At 38.0% G+C, this 20,314-nt stretch overlaps 1 protein-coding gene across 4 annotated transcripts in view; it reads left to right on the forward strand.

Moving 5' to 3' along the window:
* Positions 1 to 20,314, forward strand: part of LOC132828189 (chemokine-like protein TAFA-5) — a 334,410-nt gene that overhangs the window by 57,059 nt on the left and 257,037 nt on the right. For all 4 annotated transcript variants that reach the window (XM_060845130.1, XM_060845127.1, XM_060845129.1 and 1 more), the window contains exon 2: positions 17,580 to 17,729. In XM_060845130.1, coding sequence (XP_060701113.1) covers positions 17,580 to 17,729 — 150 coding nt within the window. The remainder of the gene's footprint in view (positions 1 to 17,579; positions 17,730 to 20,314) is intronic.

The raw sequence follows: 20,314 nt of genomic DNA on the forward strand, positions 1-20,314 counted from the left end.
TATTGCAAACATTCAGGTACTAAGAGTGAGACCATTGTAAGTCAATACTTTTGAGTTATGCTAGATTTACTTAAATATGCATGAGTCTTTTTAAAAATATAATCAGTGGTCATTACAAAGAGGTGTACAACTATTTGCAAATAAATCAGTGGCTTCAGGAATTTTCTTCATCTTCTAATCTAATAATAAGTGAGTTACAGTGTTGACAAAGAATGTGCTTATAAAGCTCTTTCTTAGGCACCATCTCATTATCCGAGTAATAAGCTCCTATGCTACAATAAAATTCTGCTCCATTACAAGAATTCAATTGTCTGTTTAGTGTAGAATCTACCTTTTTAACTATTTTGTTTGGCTAAGATTTTAATGCACACCAGTACAACTTTTGTGATGTTTTTAATTCTATTATCTTCTCGGTCATCAATACTGACTCGTTGCCCTGGGAGATTCCCGTTGTCTGTTAGTCTTTAAACTTTGTTTCCTTATTGATATATGCAAATTTAAAACTCTAGTGCATATAAACAATAGTTCAAATATTAAAAGCCAATTTGTTTATGTAGTAACCTTAATTAAATGCAAAGAAAAAAATGCACAGGGCGATTTTAATTAGGGATTTAAAACATTTCACTTCAATCTTGCTGCCATTCTATCTCTTCCTTTCCTTGCATCTCACTCTTAATTTTATTTATTTTGACTACCTCTAACAACCTTATAGTTAATGCACCATCTCCGATTTATTTAAAATCTTATCCACAATCTGTACAGCACCAAGGTTCAGGCTTCAACATCTGTTTATGATTTGCTCAATGGTGAGAAAAAGAAACTGGTGAAATAGTAAATTTGTGTTAATGCCAGATTGCAACTAGTTCATCAGCTCACAACAGATAGGAACTCAAATGACTTAATTGTGTCTTGAATACAACTGTGCATTCTTAAGGTAGCATTAAAAGAAAAGAAAACAAAGTTCATAATGAAAGCCATGAAAACAGCTTATTCGTGTAAACATTCATCTAGTCATTGATACTATTACTTCACTGTTTGAGAGATTTGTACATGTAAAGCAGAAATAGTTCTGATATTGGCAGCTTTTATGGTAAACTCATGCTAATGAGTTATCAACAACTGAGCAAGAACTAATGTGCACATGTATCTCAAACTACACAATATCATGACATATGACAAAAGGACCAATTCTATTATTGTAATTCCTCAGTGAATTTGAGATTTAAATAGACGAATAAGTGGGACGAGGAGACATTGAGCCTTGCTGCAGACAATACAGAATGTTAGCATTCTGAAAATGATGTGGAATGACATTCTGAACCATTGCTGTTGTAATCTGCTCTCGTACTGATGGATGCAGGTACTGACATGATGAGTCAGATGGCAGCCCATTTTAATAGGGAAATTGTGGTCCTATTTATTGCCAAGAATCAGTGTGTGGAACTTTCAGGAAAGTTGTCAATCATGGTCTTGCAACAAATTAACAATTAGATTATATCCCAGAAGCATTTCATGTCCAAGGTTTTACAACATAGAAATAATAGCTGTGCATCATCACTATTCTTTACTGTAGTTAGACTTTTCTGGCTGTTTTAGAATAGTATGAGTCAATGTGTCTTTCCACATTCTACCTGCTACAAGTTGTCAGACCAATAGAATCAAAGCCCACAGGCAATATTTTATATTTCTGTGGGGCTAGAAGGTACACATATATTCCTCTGGGCTTCATTAAGCCAGCCTGGACTGCTGGCAGTCCAAATAGCCTCCCAACTCCCACCATCTCCTGAGATTAATTTACATTAGTCCCTTCCCACACTTATTTTCAACTCCAGGGACCCATAAGCAGCTGCTGGGCATTCTTTGGGAGATACCATGCCCCAGTTTCTCAGAAGACCACAATTTGGGTACTTACCTGCCGTTCAATTCACATTACATTTGTAGAGTTCTGTATATATTTTCAGTGCTAACCATTGAGCCACCGTGCCTCTAGTTAGCTGATAAATAGTTTGGATCAGTGCTAACAATGCATTGAGAAATGTTTCACCCATTGTAAAGATGGAGAAACTAGTGGTAATTAACCATATCCTACAAAAGAACCATACACATCAATCTTCATTTTTGATATGGACTTTCTTTAATCAACCAGTTCAGACCCATGTCTAAGAAGAGTGGGACTTGAACCTGGAACTCCTGATTCAGAGATAGAAACACAACTACTGTACCACAAAGCCCATGCTTACATTAGGTTCAAATTTTAACACCTATGGTGGAATTAGAAACCATTTCCCTAAAGGATTAATCTGGAGTTTTGGAGCATTAGTGAAGTGCTAACACTCATTACACAATTGCCACCAGTTGTCTTCAGTAGTTATATAATTGGTTTTATATATATCTAAAGGGGCACAATGCAAGCATGGAACAAAGTGAGAGGGCAGGCCTCCCTTGAATTATTGCATCTAATAAGGGAATTGAACCCATGCTATAGGTGTCATTTTCCATCACAATTTAATCAATTGAGCTAAGTGAACCATCCCTGTGCTGTGTAATGGCAAAATTTTATATATATCCTAAATATAGAGTCATTAAATATAATCATGTGTGACTTCGAGCTGGGATTCTCATGTTAGGTGCTAGGTGATATGCTCCTAACTTGTGCATTTGTGGGGTACTTCTGAGTTGCTTGGTAATTGGTTGCAGATTAAACAGCTTGTTTCATGTGTAGTTGCTTGTACAGTTTGTGCTGCATTAAATTAGATATTGGTCAGAACTTCTTAGCAGTATATCTTGTAGATGAATCTGAAGTCATTGGGTGGTTGACCTGGCTTATTCCTGTTTTCTATTGGGATTTTGGTACAACTGAACAGCCTGATTGGCCATTCTAGAGGTCACATGCTTGCTCGACTGCACAAAGACAGTGGATTCACTGGCCTTAAGGAGATTCTTTAGCCATTTAGGTTTTTACAACAGTGATCTCTCCAATATTACTGCTGTCTATTTATTCCAGATTCATTTGATTAACTAAATTCAAAGTTACGAACTACCATGGTGGGATTTGAACTTGAATATCTGAATTATTAATCTAGGTCTCTGGATTGCTCATCTAGAATCACAGCCACTATATTATCTACTCAATTGAAATTATGAATGACATTACGAAGATTCCATTATCCTGCACTGGATCACATATTAATATTGTGTTTTATCTTCAAGTCCTGTAAGATAAAATATTTTCCTGCAATTAAATGAGCATGATTTGCAACCATGCTTACTTTTACAGGGACACATCTATTGTTTATAGAGACATACAGCATGGAAATAGACCCTTCAGTGCAACTTGTCCATGCTGACCAAGTTTCCAAAACTGAAACTAGAATAAATAGAATCTGTACAGTGGAAGTAAGCCACTGAGTCCACACCAACCTTCAATAGCATCCCACCCAGGACAACCCCATCCCTGTAACCCCACATTTCCAATGGCTAACCCACCTACCATTCCTGGATGCTATATTGAATTTAGCATGGCCAGTCCACCTAACCCATGGGAGATGCCCATGCAGATATGGAGAGTATGCCAACTCCACACAGACAATTGCCTGAGGCTGAAATCAAACCCAGGTGCCGGGTGCTGAGGCAGTGGTGATAACCACTGAGCCACCTTGCTGGTCCTAATCCCACTTGCTTGCGCTTGGCCCATATTCCTCTAAGCTTTTCCTATTCACATACCTGTCTAAATGTCTTTTAAATGTTGTAACTATCTGTATCTACCACTTCCTCTGGGTGGCAAAATGCTCGATTGGAAGCATCTACATGAATTCAATTTACATGATCATCAGTTATCAAACTGAAATTGCAAATGGTTTTCATTGTAGTTCATTCACAACTTGATCTGTGCAGAATTCAGAAGACAATGTAGAACAGTATTAATTAGCTGTTTGTAAGTATGAGAAAATATTTATATCTCTGATCTTTAAAATTACACCCCAGTAGGTTGCCAAAAAGCTCTAACAAATGTATGCAATTTTTTTTATTGTTCCTTACTATTCAGCCATTAGATTACTTTACTTTCCATCTATCTCATTAATTTCCAAATACAGTGCGTCTGGATTGTTTTGCTTTGTTTTTTATGTCCCCATTTATTAATATTCAGCAGCTGCAGGGAAAGTATCCACTTTCAGTACATTACCATATAATTGATGTGCAGTCATAATCTATTTATGCATTCATCTTTCTCGAGTTATATACACATTCTCAGATTTCTAGACTCTATGATAAAAAGAAAATTAAAAGTTAAGGTCAGAGGCATCTTGTCTGATTCATGCAACTGTAGAATTAGTGAATCATTTTGCAAAGACTAAATCCGTTTGACTCCAGCTTTCTTCTATCTATATAATTTACTACATAAAACTTATTTTTTTCTCAATAACCATAAAATCTTAGGTAACCAGTTTAGGCTACTATGTTGTACTGCTATCCAGTCTATTTCTTAATAGCATGTGAGATCTTGCTGTTGATATAGCAACTAGCTGCACTATTATATAGATGATTGTCATCCGAATGAGTTTTCCATCAGAATAGCAAGATTCTAATCGGTTCATTATGATCTGTATGATTCAAATGCAGAATCGTCATATCCTAGGAAGAAGATTACACAAAGCCCATATGAGATCAAATCTAATGTAACATTTTATTGGAATTCATTGACAAACTAATATTTTATTGTTCCTGAAGTGTTAATTTTTGATTGACTTCATTGTGATTATATTGTCTTGCTGCAAACTAGGACAAAGTAGATTTCAACACACTTTTTAAAGGCAGTTAAATGATCAACTGGTTTATTTTGTAGAGTTTATGCAGAATTGTTACAACATCGCTTTCATGAAGTTTGATCCAAAGAAGTACTATCTGTTGTAATAAGAAGTTAGTTGGTCATGTAATACTTACAGAATTATTTTGTAATGGAAGCCTGAAAGTGCATTTCACAACTGAGTATACTTTGCATGATTAATTGCTACATTAACAGCTTCTGGGCATATTGTGTGAAGAGTATTCATTATTATAATTTATTCAATTAGATTTCCCCAAATTTAGGGTGCTAATTATCTTGGAATAATTTCACTGCTAATTGTTAATGCTTTTTTAAAGCAACACATTTACAATTCATTTAGGTCAAGGTTAGGAAAATCACTTCCTGGGCAATGGGAGTAATTGACAAGTTACTATATCAGTAGTGTTAAAAGCTGCCCTTGTTGGGATGAATGAGTTTGTGGCAGTGTTGCTGTATCTGGCAATTAAGTGATAATTAATTGAAAAGTGAAAATCTAAGATTGATTGGTTGTTTTTGATCAAATCCAGGGTTGCGTGAAGACAAAGGTCAAACTTGCTTATGCTCTGCCTTTGCCTTTGAATCAGTAGAGAATAAGGAAGAAGGGAGAGTTTTAAACTAAATACTGTGGGCAAGAGTTCAAATGCAGAAAGACAAGTTATACCACAAAGTACAGAAAAGGTAAGACAAGAAAGAAGTAATATGGGAAGGCAGAGTCCAAATGGCAGGATGTGACTGAGAAAAGAAAAGCAAGAATGCATTAACAGTCAAGACTAGATATTAGAACAATAATTAAATTTCAATGCCTAAAGGCTCTGTGTCTGAATGCATGTAACATTCATAACAAACTAAACACACTCTTTGCAGACAATGAAGTGAATACATATATGGTCTCAGCCATTATAATGAAGTAGTTGCAAGATGGCAAGGATTGGGTCCAAATATCAAGACATATTCAAGAACTATAGGAAGATAGGGTAAAAGTGGAGGGATAGCACTGGTACTCATTGATTGTATTATTAGAAATCCACCTTTTTTTAAGGAGATCAGGATGTAGAATCAGTTTATGTTGTAATAAAGATGGGAAAGAATTCATGTGCGGGAGTGGTACACAGACCCCCCCCCCCCACCCCCACCCCCACTCCGCAACAGCTACCCCAAAGTGGTGCAAAATACTCAATAAATATTGAGTAATGGGATGTAAAAGTAAAGATCTGGATAAGTATATGAACAGGGGGATGTGGGTCAAACACAGGTGTATGTGTCTAGAATAGTTTGCAAAACTTTGTCAGCATGGATGAGTTGGACTAAAGGGTTTGTTTCCATGCTGTATGTCTCTGTTGTGCTACAGTTATATAGGATATTAGTGAGATCACATCTTCAATATGGCGTACAACTTTGATAGGAGAAAGTGAGGACTGCAGATGCTGGAGATCAGAGCTGAAAATGTGTTGCTGGAAAAGCGCAGCAGGTCAGGCAAGCATCCAAGGAGCAGAAGAATCGACGTTTCGGGCATGAGCCCTTCTTCAGGTAACCTTATTTAATTAAGGATGCAAATGCTTTGGAGATGATTCAGAGGAGATTGATATCTGAAAAGAACGGGTTGTCTCATGAGGACAGGTTGGGCTGACTGTGTTTGTTTCCATGAGAGGTTAGAAAAGTAAGGGATGACGGTTAAAGTGTATAAGATCATGAGTAGACATGAAAAGGTGTATCATCTTGTGGGTCAATCCAGAACTGGGGACCATATTTTAACATTGTTATTGCCATTTGTAGTATGGAGATGTGCAGAGATCCTTTCACTGCAAGTTTAGAACTCAAGGTGGTGAAAGGGTCATTAAATCTTTTTAAGGTGGAGACAGATCCTCGTAGATGAGGTACTCAGACATTATCGGGGTAGATGGGAATGTGGAATTTGAAACATAAACAGAACAACCATGATATTTCTGAATGGTTGAGCAGGCTTGAAGGAATGAATGGTCTCCTTCAGTTTCTATTTCAGATGTTCTGAAAGAAAGACGCTGTGCCTCAAAGAATCACAAAATATTGATTAATTGACCAGTAAGTGTTTGTATATAAATGGACAGATGTACTGTCTATATAAAATACGCATTTTCACCATTATGCAAAATTGATTCAGACAACGTTTTTTGACAATCATTGAGATTTTGCTATTTTTAAACGGGTTTAGATGAGATTAGTTATAGTGTGGAAACAGGCCCTTCGGCCCAACAAGTCCACACCGACCCACCGAAGCACAACCCACCCATACCTCTACATTTATCCCTTACCTAACACTACAGGCAATTTAGCATGGCCAATTCACCTGACCCGCACATCTCTGGACTGTGGGAGGAAACCGGAGCACCCAGAGGAAACCCACGCAGACACGGGGAGAACGTGCAAACTCCACACAGTCAGTCGCCTGAGGCGGGAATTGAACCCAGATCGCCGGCGCTGTGATGCAGCAGTGCTAACCACTGTGCCACCGTGCCGCCCACTAAAAGGGTTGGAAAAGCAAATCTGGTGCAAACTGTTTCCATCAATGAGCATTGCTTTCTTCCATATTCCTCTTATTATCAAATGATTACTCACTATGATGTTGAAAATTCCAACTTAAATTGACTGTAGTTCATAGGCAGAAAATAGTCAATTAGGTTTTCTAAGGATTCATTCATAATTATAAAATTGTCATAGAAAACCGCTGGAGTGGAATGGCCTCAATTCATGTTGTGAAGCCCTTGATGTTCAATGGTGTTCCCACACTATCACTACCTCGTTACCATTGAACACAGCTGAAGCAGACTAGACATATAAATACAATGGCTATAAAAGTAGATCACAAACTAGGAGTCCAGCCGTAAATAACTCATTTCTGAATTTCCAAAGCCTGTCTAACCATTTACAGGGCAAAAGTCAGGAATGTGATGGAATATTCCCACTTGCCTGGATGAGTAATGCCTCCAATAATACTCAAGAAGCTCAATACCCTCCAGGACAAAACAACTCTCTTGTTACCACATCCACAAATATTTACTCTCTCTAGCACCAACAGTCACCAGAAGAAGTCTGTGTCATCTACAGGTCACTGTAGACATTCACCAAGGGTCCTTAGACAACACTTTCCAAACCCATGACCCCATTTTTAGCTAGAAGGACAGGAGTAGCAAATAATTCTGAGTGCCACCACCTGCAAGTTCCCCTTTAAAGCCATTCCCCATTCTGACCTGGAAACATATCACCATATCTTCAGTGCCACTGGGTTAAAATCCTTGAATTCCCTTCCAACAGGATTATGGGTGTACCTACAGCACATGTACTGTGGCTTTTCAACCCGCAGTTCACCACCACCAGCCTCTGGAGGGCAATTTGGAAGAAAATTACAGAACATAGAAAAGAAGGGAACCGGATTTATCCTTCAGGAACTTGAAGAAACAAATGAGCCTGCTGTAGGATATACTCCGATCACTGGTTGGAAGACAGAGCAGGGCAGTATTGAAGAGACATTGAAAGAAGGTTGTACAGTAGACTTGAATGCTTCAGCAAATTGAAAAGAATGAAATGCAATTTACTCCATTGTGATAATCAGAATGTTGTTTGTGAGAGTGGGCTGTTCTGCTTATGTTGGAAAGGGAAGAACTGGAAGGAAGGTTCAGAATTCAGATCAATGAATAACTTTTATTCTTCAAAGTGGGACTGAGACAGTAACTCTCATGGCCGGAAGAGTGGAAGATTCCCTTTTTGTGAATGGGGCAAGCTGAGGAGTGGGAAGCATTTATAGTGCGAAATACAAGGATAAGAATGTGCCTTTATCTGCATAATTTGTTTCCTACTAATGTTCTCTGTAGTTATTTTTAATGAAATCTCTCGGAAGTAAATTAATTGAAGAGTTACTTTTGCCTGAGAGAAGCAGTTATTTATTTTTAACTTTCTAGTTTGCAGGTGTAGTAATTAAAATGATTTATGACAAAAATCCACATGCATTTTCATTTTGGAGGTTTCATAACTGATGGAAAATGTTTTAGGGCAGAATAGAGCCTCCCTAAGAATATATATAAGTTGAGGAAATAGAGGCAGGCTGGTAGAAGATTGCAGGCTAGCTGTGTTGTTTGGAGCAGGCCATAGTTCATGGGTGGCTAAAAATTGTTTTATTGTGGCTATATTCCTTTTTAGGTTTCAAAAAACAAATTGGTTTCTGGCCAAATGTTGATCTTTCTGCAATGTCTTTGTATTGGCTGTGCTTCTCACTTATTTAAAAGTCAGCGTGCCTGGCCTGTAGGGATAGGCTTCTTAAAATATTACACGTCATGTTGCTTTAATAATATTTTCATTGTATACATTTTTCTAGCCATTTAAGCATTTTGCTTTATATTGGAGTATTTTAAATTGAAGCAACATCCCTTAATACCACATGGCTTTCCATCTCAATTTGTTTACTGCAAAATTGGAATTATTTCATAGTTTTGGTGAGGTTCTTGAAAGCATACTGAGGCAGGCATAACTATACTTTAGCAATTAAGCATCCTTTCCCCACAATCTGCATTTACTAATTGTTTTTTTTCTGAGCATGTTACTCTTTAAATATTTCTTCCTGACAAAGGATGTGACCACATAGCTATGTCACCTGTTGAAGGTTGATCAACTGACAATGTGCATTAAGTGTCACCATGATTATATATTAAATTTTATTTGGCACAGGATTTTGCAAAGTGACCATTGGTCACATGAGAGATCAGCCATCAAGTGTACAGGTGTATCAGGCAGGTGGCAGTGGATCTATTCAAGGACCAACATGTTTGTCACTCTGTATGAGCCAGATGTTAACTCAACAGAGCAAAGGAGACCCAAGTGCATTATTGGGTTAAGAGGTAAATGGGGATCAGGAATGAGTGGCAATGGCAGTTGAATGTATGTTGGCAATCTTGCTCATACAGTAGTGTACAAGCTACTTGTACATATCTTTAGATGATGATAGAAAAGTTGGAAATAATGACTGGTAGGTGTACATAAAAATGTTTGGACTTCTCATTCTTTTCAAGTTAACCTTTGTGAAATTGAGAGGCTTTAACAAAGGGAAGTAAGATGATATTGTTCAGTCAGATTGGGTGCTGGATGGTTAAATCCATTGTGTCCCAAATATGGTCAGATTTGCTCCCCTCAAATATGAGGGATGGATGTTGGGGACCATAATGGAAGGAAAGATTGAACTTGAAGGCTGGAAAGATTTTTTTCAAGGGACTAAGGAAGCCAGAAGTGGAGTAGGGGGAGTCATTGAGTAACTGGAACAATAAAAATATGATGGCTGAGGACTAAATGCTAACTAGTTGGAAATGTAAATGTGCTACTGGAAGGAGTTCTGAGCAATATTTTCCCATCAAGAAAACTGGAAAGAATTTGCGCAAAGTATGAAGTACATGTGATGAAGGCTATATAGTGACTATCAGAAATGGTCTTTGCAATGCTAATGACCATAAAACGAAAGAGGAAGATGGTGAGTTTTGCAATTATCATCCAGTGTGAAGAGGGGAGTATATTATGGAAGGAGTTACTAAGTGAGGAGGAAAGGCCAGTGAATTCAAAAGATGGTATTTGGAAGATGAAGCTGAAATCGGTCAAGATTAGAAGACACTCATTGCAAATACTGAAGGTGAAAAGGTACATCAGAGAAAAAGAGGACGCAGTTGGGAGTTTTGGTCAATGAGATTCTTTTTCTAAAATATATGAACAATGTGTTGTGTGCATAAGAGGAAAAAGTGATGGAGGGCAGCATTTGGTGGAAAGCATAACGGGACACGCAGTTTTTTTTCAATTAGAGAGCCAAGTTATAATCAAAGCATTTTCAGTACTGATGTAATCATTAACAAAAGGTCATCAAAATCAAGAGCCTTGTCAAGTGAACATTCTGAGAGGAAATACGAAAGGGCAAATGAGCAATGATGGGTGGGTTGAACAGGACAGGAAGGAGGTTGGTGAGGTTAGTTCACTGTAATACACTGTACAGCAAAATATAGAGCAATTCCAATCACTGCTTCAGAGGTGGGAACAGACTTCAGACCCTGTAGGCCTCACCAGAAAAATTCCCTGGCTGGGTTAGTGGTCGGAAAGTCTGAAGGCAAGAGAACAATCAGATGGGAGAGGTATGGGGGTATTGGAGGGATGGATGTTGGTCGTGCAAAGTACTTTAAAGAAAATAAACAATAGGTGGTATAACTGTATAACAGGAAGGTAATGAGAAAAAAGGATTGAAGTTGTGACTTTGGCTCCAGAGCAATACTTTAAGTGTGTATACAATTTGAGAAATTGAATTTGGATTATATGGCTATCACAAAACTGAGCAGGAGTATAGCTATAAATGAACAAGAGTGGAGACAACATGAAACAATTAAAAATTAAAAGTTGACCCCAGGGTAGTTTGAAATCAGTTTGCAGTTAGTGTAAAGTCAACTGAGAAGTGTCTGGGAATGTTCCCATAATCATCAGATTTAGTGAATGTCATGGAAAAGGACCCAGGAGCTGTTTGAGAGGCAGAACATCAGGTGGAGTAGATGCTGTCAATAGTCAGAATGTTTGAATTTTAGTACATTGTTCTTCTGAAATTCAAATATTCTTTTGCTTTAATCTTTTAGAATAGTTATTTTCCTGATACTTAGTCCCATTTGGCAGCTACAGTTATCTTTGAACAGAGAATCTTCTACGTTCAGAAATGTATAACATTTTCTCCATGGGGAAGACCACTAATTCTTCCTTGTTACAATTTATTCCCAGTTTTGGGTTAATTAAATGACTTGAGCCTGCATGAATAGATTTAATGAATGTTTTATTCCTGATAGCAGTGGCATTGAGTACTAACATAGTGCTTTCAGTAAAACTACACTCCTCTTTGTAATTGTATTTGTTTTGCATGAAAGTTGCGTATTGAAGCATATAGTTTCAATGAAGTATGCAATATTTCCAGCAATATGTGCATGTCCTTTGTGAGCAGCAAATCACCCACATGGACATCAGTCAAAACGCCAAGGTCCCATGCCTGGAACAGGCCCTCATGCATTTAGTAAGGAAATAATGGCCCGGTTTCAGCTCCCAATTTACTTGGAACACAGATGCTTTCAGGAAATTCGGATCAACGTGTGGACTTGCTAGTCTTTACATTTTTACAAAAATGAATGTAGAACTTGAGTTGCAGAAGCTCTTCTCTTGGTTCAACTTCAAAGTCACGGACTACTGACTGCCATTACAGCCCCATTTTATTGCTATCCCCTTGGGATGCTTATCCGGGAGATGTAAATTGAAAGATGCATTTTCTTGAGCCGCAAACCTGTAAAACTGGAAATGAGACTAAATGATCTAGCACTTCTTGTATATTTCAAAAACGAAGCCCCAGTATGACTAATACATTAATTTCCAATTATTACTGTATTTTCTTTCTTTTTCCCTGTCTGCGAGTTGGCTGTGAGTCCCTGGGATTCATGGCAAATGGTTGCAGCTTACCAGCCAGATTAAAGGAACTGCCATTTTCTACCCTCCATCATTTAAATGTTTGCTGCCTGTATCTTAAGCCATGTTTGTCCAATACCCTTCTACTCACTGACCTATATAAGCTTCAGGTTAAGCAATGCTGCAATTTGAAATTTAAAAAGAAAATCCTCTTCCTTCACCTTGTCCTGTACTCCAATTCTGGCTTCTTGTGCCACTTTCATTTCTAAGGTCCTAAGCATAGAAATTCCTTCCCTGCTCACCTCTACCTATCCTGAATTCTCCTTTTTTCCTTTTAAAACCTTTTTCCATTGGTCTGAGTTTCTTGGTGTCAAATGTTTTTAATGTTATTCCTATGAAGTGCTGTGGATTAAAATACAAATAGTTGCAGGTCGATGTAGAGACAAAATTGGCATTTCACATTGTGACCTTTCATCAGAATTTAAAAAAGGTGGGAAAACAATTATTTTGTTGAGGATGAACAAATAAACACAGGAAAGATCTGGGATCAGGCAGAAGATGAGAAGACAGTTTGTGACAAAAGTATAGGTAGGACTGAGCCAAAGGGAGTGATAACAGGACAAGTAAAGAAACGATGGGCTTAGAGGAGGAGTGAATGACAGAGTAATGAAATATCCACCGTCCAAGATAAACATGAGAAAAAAAAAGGTTGAGATCAACAGAGGCGAAGGTAAGGAAATAAAATGGGAGACGTCGATAGAGATTACAATTTGATGTTGTCAATACTGAGTCGGAAGGCTGTGAAGCGTTTAATTGTTTGTTGAGATGCTATTCTTTGAGGTTGTTTTGAGCTTTTCTGGAACATTAAAAAAAATCTGAAGGCAGAGATGTCACCTGGAGAAGGATACATAATTAAAATGGCAGGCAACTGTAAAGTCAGGGATTTCCTTAAACGCCTTTAAATGTTTTATGTCAAATGTACTAAATAAATACGAGCTATTGTTGCATTGTTAAAAGGAAGGCCAAATTGAAACTCAAGTGTTGGTTATCTGAATTATTAAAATGAAAGTTTTAAATTAAATGGATGATCACTGGGAGGGACAGCAATATCTGAAGGAACACTTCCAATGTATCAGACAGGGACATCTAACTAAGTGACAGGTAAAACTGTAATGTTCGGACACTATATAGAGTAATGATGAAAATAAAGGAGAATAATAATGTGAGGGATTAATTTAGTTCCAGGGTAGAGAAATAATTTGATCTATTTGCCAGAAAACAACTGCTGTTGCTCACTCAATTTAACTAGAAAAATGCATAATCTAAATTGGAACAGACAGTACTATTTTCTGATACATCCACTTTCATTCAGCTCTATCTTTATGTTGTTGCTTCTTTCCTTATGCCTGCTATTCCCAATCTCCATCTGTTATTGTCACCTTGCCTGAGGACATTGCTACCAAATTTGAGATTGTTACTTTTGTCTTCAGGCCAGTGCTATTTTTAAGAGTACAGTTAACCGTTACTAACCTCCTTACCAATATAATTGTCATGAAAAATATCCAGGATAACTGAAATAGTAACACATCCACATATCCGACAGGCATGATGCATAACCTTTTTGGGATTCTAATGAAAAGATATACATATGGGAAAATACACTCACTGTATGAATGCTAACCACCTTCATTACTTGATAATTAAGATTTTTACTGTGCTGTACCCTGGACAATATTAAAAAAAAATATATAATGTGGGTCAGGCATAGTGAAATTCAATTTAATGCACTCTTATAATTTATTTTTATGTTGCATGACTTGTCTGTTTTGTGACAGTTGACTGTTTCTGTCAGTTGTCATCTTCCTCATTGGTTAATGCTCTTTAGGAAATATTTTGCATTCCACATGGATGAGCAGGAACTGGCAAATGGGGCAGAGATCAAGCTGTTGGATGACCTCCTCCTGTGCAGTGTGCCATCTTCCAGTTGACCTTTTAGGTCAATTTGGCTGGCATACAAAATATGTTCAAGCTCCATTGAAATGGCTCTGTAAGGATTGCAAGTGGGACTTCCGGATTTCTGTGCAGAAAATTATGAAGCACTCAGTGCATCCATGATAAATGAATGATGAGCTTCTTCAAAAATGAGGATGCTCCTGAGCAGATAACAAGTGACAGCTTAAAGAAAGACCATTGATATTTTCACAATAAAAATGGATTTTTACTCTGGATTTCTGACTGTTAAGCATTTAATTTTGCTCAGACTTTTGTTGGCAAAACTCCATTGTTCCAATTAAAAATCAGACTGTAGGAACATTTAAATATTCCTGTATTTTTTTGGAGGAGAAAGAAATAAATGAAATGATTTGAGACCAAGCAGATTTAATTGCACCACAGGCAGTCTAATTTCAATCAAGCAGCTATCTGTAAAGGTTCAGATATGCAAAGCTTTCTAAGGAAAATTTGTTTCATTTAGAAAACAGCAATGATATAGTATGCGCAAGGACCTATTCTCTTGCTAGACCTTTTGGTAAACGTCCTGCAGTGATTACACTATTTTTCATGCATTTGTCACATTGGTATTATTGGGATGAACACTATTTGTGTGGAAACATGCCTTTAGGTCTAAACAACACCATTTTCTTTCTCCCCACTTCCTGCTGAACAATAAGTAAAAAAGAAGACACCATGAGTCCTTCAGGTATTTGTATTTTTGTCCAATGAAACATTCTGGACAAAGCTTTCCTTATGGGTTAGCCAAGACACAATTAAATAGCAGTCTTCTGAGAATTGTAGCTGAGCAGAATTTTTCTGTCTTCCTCGAGGGCACGGTGGCTCAGTGGTTCATACTGCAACCTCGCAGCACCGGGGAGCTGGGTTCAATTCAGTCTTGGCACACTGTCTGTGTGGAGTTAGTACATTCTTCTTGTGTCTGGGTTTCCTCTGGGTGCTCTGGTTTCCTCCCACAGTCCAAAGATGTGCAAGTTAGGTGGGTTGACCAAAGTAAATTGTCATTCAGTATGTTGCCCATAGTGTCCAGGGATGTGCAGGCTAGACACGTTAGCCATGAGAAATGCAGGGTTACAGGGGTGGGGGATATCTGGGTGGGATGCTTTTTGGAGGGTCGGTGTGAACTCAATGGGCCAAATGACCTGCTTCCACACCGTAGGGATTCTATAATTCTACTAGTGACCACCCCCCCCTCCCCTCCCACCTCTGCAAGAATGACAGTTAATTTGAAATATTAAGTTGGGCCTGTTTCAGGACATCCTTGAGGTTTCCACTTCCAAAACCTCATTTAAATCTGGCACAAAGTCAAGATGTCCTGGTGTGAAGCACAGTGATATCAACAAATGGGTGAGGAATAATCACATTGAAGTCACAAACAGCAAACTGGACAGTGAAAACCACTGAATTTGTTTACTTACAACATTAAATTTTAAGATTAGGAAAATAATTATTAATTGGATTAAGATAGACGCGAAAGATAAACTTCTCCGAAATACTTTTTAAAAATATGAATTTTTAACATCATTGTGGAGAAATTAGACATTTCAGAAGTAGTTTGTCTGCGTTAGTAATTGTGCTTAATAATAACTATAAACTTAGCTCATTAAAATTCAGAAGTCACATGACTGCAGGTTATAGTCCAACAAGTTTATTTGAAATCACAAGCTTTCGGAGCGCTGCTCCTTTATCAGCTGAAGTGACTTCACCTGACAAAGGACCAGTGATATGAAAGCTTGTGATTTCAAATAAACTTGTTGGACTATAATCTGGTGCTATATGACTTCTGACTTTGTTCACCCCAGTCCAACATCGGCACCTCCACATCATCACTAAACTTCATTTACACCTCATTCAATAAGTTGTAATGTATTCAAGGGTTTTTACAGTGAGACTGACTAACATTGATTGCAATGTTTACAATGCATCCTACAGAGGAACACTGATGGCAACATCTGACTTTCCACATTATTCTGATTTTCTATCAACTTCTAAATTTGCTGTCAGTTTCAATGAAATAATAGTGCCATTTGCTAACAGTTTCATCATCATTACCAAAGCAAAAGTATCCTCTGAGTAACTATGAAAAAATTTAATGGAAAATCCATGATTACAGTAGTATTTAATACTTCAACAGCAACACACATCACTTCAGGAAATGACACACACAGGCTAATTGTACAATGCCCAGAAAGAAACCATAAATACAGATAACTAAGTTTACTTACTGACCCCTAAAAGAAGTAATTTACTGAACAAACTTTCACTTATTCTAACTTTTCAATGCAAGTCAGAATCAACATAAATTAATGTGATTCATTCAATATGAAGTATATATGGGATAGCATATACAAAGAGACTACAGTATCTGAGTTTATAAGCAACCTATTTTCTCTGTAGATTGCCATTCCAGCTTGCAGTGTTCCCCCAAGTTGACTTCTGATGGAAAGCTAGTGCTTCCAAATAAACCTGTTGAACTACAACCTAATGTTGTGTGATTTTTAACTTTATCCACCCTAGACCAAACACCGGCAACTTCAAGTCGAGTTGAATTTCCTTGCAGCAGTAAGTCAATTCTCCAGAGCCAGCAGCTTTCATGTAGATAGTATTACATCTGTGCATTTTCCCTGTTTGGCATATTTCCTTTGGAATCTTTTCAGCTTCGGAATAGCTTTTCTGCTGCTTCTCTTTATGTAGATATGATGCTAATAGCTTCCAAACTCCTGTCTTGCATCTTGCCAACATTAAGGGTATTTACGTGGGCATTGGAAGTGCATATGGATAATAATGTAGCGATGTAGGTTAAATGGACATTAAATTAATTTCACAGGTTGGTGCAACATCGAGAGCTGAAGGGCCTGTATTGCGCTGTAAAATTTTATGGTCTACCTCCTCTTTGTGTCTAGCTAGCTACACACTTTCCATATCTCAATGTCATTCCCTTTGGTACAACTTCCCAGATCTAGGGTTGCCAGGTCACTTGGACTAGTACATCTTATTACCCAAGCGACTCTCAATTGATCCCCTTACAATGAATGCAAATGCTTAAAGATTTTATCAAATGTTTTTAAAACAATTACAGATTCATCACACATTTTAAAGTCTTTGTAAACTGTTGTCGTTGTTTCTTGTCAAAGCTCATCACACTATCTATAATTAGATTCTCAAAGAAGAAATTCAATTTGCAATTTGAGTATTGAATGAATCTGGTTTGTTTTCCTCCAAAGTGATAATTTTGTACATATAAGTCATGCCACTGGGGAGGAGCTCAGGATTAAAATCCCTCAAATTGATTCCCATGTTGTATGTTTTATTCCAGGTCAACTGGCTGTGGGTACATGTGAAATAGTTACCTTGGACAGAGATAGTAGTCAACCACGTAGAACAATAGCCAGACAAACTGCACGATGTGCCTGTAGGAGAGGACAGATTGCTGGCACAACGAGAGCCAAGCCAGCCTGTGTGGATGGTAAGTGACGAAGAGGTGGAATGATGGGAAACCATTTGAACACGTACATGGCTTCGGTGTTTGTGAATAAGTTGCAGAATATGGAATTATTTTATTTGCTAATTCAGTAACAATTATGAATCAGTTTTAATTAAAGGCCTTTTGGCCTAAGAAAGCACACACATTCTACGAGTAACTAAAGAATACCACCTCTAATTTTTTGCATGGAACATTTAACCAATGGATGTCAAATAGCTGTCTTATCTCCTTCGGTGCCTTATTTAATAATGACAAGAAAATATTTGTCACCTGAAGTTTAGCTTGTTTGGCCCAATTACATAAAGCAATCCCCCATATTGAACACAAAGATAGAATTTCCATTGTTTAACAATACAAAATAGGCAGTCTCACAGCAGATACCAATATTCAATCCATTAATGTGGCCAAAACCAAATGTCTGGCTAGAAATAAAGGGTAGCCATTGAATGCTTTACATTTTGCACTACCATGACACATATTTCTAATCTAATTTATGGTACTGAGTTAACAAGTCTCTGTAAATCAGAAAGTAAGAAATCATGAATTAAGTTTATTGCATGAATAAAAGTGATGAATGAATGATTTCTTTATTGTCACTTGTATTTTACAATGAATGGTACAGTAAATTACATTCAAAACTCCGTTGCGCCATTTTGAATGGTTTAAGGATAGAAGCTATAACTGAGAGTCCTGAGCACTGGGCTGGCTTACCAAAACCATCTGCATCACTACCCCTCCTCCACTGCCTCGCTGCTCCACTGCCAGACCCGCCAATGTAGGAAATAAAAACTGAAAGAACTACGGATACTGGAAATCAGAACCAAAAAGAGAAATTGCTAGAAAAGGTCAGCAGGTTTGGCAGCATTTGTGGAGAGAAATGAGTCCAGTGACCCTTCCTTAAAATTGATGGTAAGGAGGAAATGGTTGGTTTTTGAGTCGAGTATAGTGCGGGGAGGGGTAAGGAATAAATGATAGTTGGAGATAAAGCCCAAAGAGAGAGAAGAACACTTGGAAAGAGAGTGGATAACGATCAGCCTGGGAGAATGAATAGCTCGTAATGGGGACAATTAGTGGCTAACGATGATGAGTAATAGCAGACCATGTGATAGCGTGTGAGGATAGGGAAAGGACAAAGGAGAAGGTACTTGAAGCCATAAAATTGTTGAGCTCAGTATTGTGTCCAGAAGGCTGTTTAGAGTTACCAAGTGGAAAATGATGATGGGTCCTACTCTGTATCCACACTTGCTCTGCAACCAAGAGTCCCTGGCTTCGCTGCCAGACCAGGCCACTACCACTGTCTTGCCAAGAATCCCTCTCCAGCCATCCTCTCCTAAGATATTGCCTTGCCAGTCACCATAATCCTGCCAGACCAAAGGGCTACTTTCTCATTAGAGAAACAACTGTGGTTTGACCTGAGGGTCACCATGCCTCAGTCAAAGGGAGAGGTTGAGGAGAGTCGTTCATGGCCACCTCAGCTGGTGCAAGAATTAAACCATGCTTTTGGCATAATGCAGAATTACAAACCAGGGGTCCATTCAACTAAGCTAACTGCCCCCATTGCAAGGATATGTTAACTGTAACATAATTAAACATCTCAACATCAATGTTAAAGAGTACACAAGAAATGTTTGAGAAGATTTCTAGCTCAGGTTGAGGGTCAGGTTTTTAGTCTCTGCATTACTACTTCTGCTAAAAAGCCTGATATTGGTGATCCCATGGGTGTTCCATTGATTTGTCTGTAGGTCTTGTCAATGAAGGTGAAGTGGGTTAGGAGGCACAGGTCTACTTGTTTGGAGATGTTGTCCTTGCTGATGACGTTGGTGCTGTCTGGTGTTTGTGTCCACAACCACAACTCAGTACACAAGAAACGTAATAGATGCTAATTGTAATTCTGAGATATGGATTTGCTGTGATATTTAGCACTTCATAGCTACTGCGAAACTCTTTCTTTATTTTCATGTTCAATACATTATAATGTTAGATCCTTCACTGATGCTGCCTGGTTGACAGAGGTTGAGGGTTATGCAATGCTATTGTGAAAGTGCACTATGGTTTAGCTGTATCATTCTCACAGTCAAAACTTTATAAAAACTGAAGTTTGTTTTTGTCAGTTAAGTACACACACTGCTTTGTATGAGGTACAGTTTTCACATTAACGTTTACATTAATCTGTTTCACCCATTACTCCCAATGACTCCACTCCCTGATAACGAATGGTAAAATAATAACTAAATATAGTGGACACAAATGAGTTAGCAACTATTCCTTCTATTGTGTGATTAGTTTGAAAAAATTGTTCTGTCTGCCTGTAATAGCTCCCTCCCATACACTTCTCACTGTACTTCTGGTGCCTCTCTCCCCACCTAGTGTAAAAAGTGAGGTCTGCAGATGCTGGAGATCAGAGCTGAAAATGTATTGCTGGTTAAAGCACAGCAGGTCAGGCAGCATCCAAGGAACAGGAAATTCGACGTTTCGGGCCAGAGCCCTTCGTCAGGAATCTTCCTGATGAAGGGCTCTGGCCCGAAACGTCGAATTTCCTGTTCCTTGGATGCTGCCTGACCTGCTGT

This window comes from Hemiscyllium ocellatum, chromosome 26 (assembly GCF_020745735.1).
Source record: "Hemiscyllium ocellatum isolate sHemOce1 chromosome 26, sHemOce1.pat.X.cur, whole genome shotgun sequence".
Taxonomy (NCBI): domain Eukaryota; kingdom Metazoa; phylum Chordata; class Chondrichthyes; order Orectolobiformes; family Hemiscylliidae; genus Hemiscyllium; species Hemiscyllium ocellatum.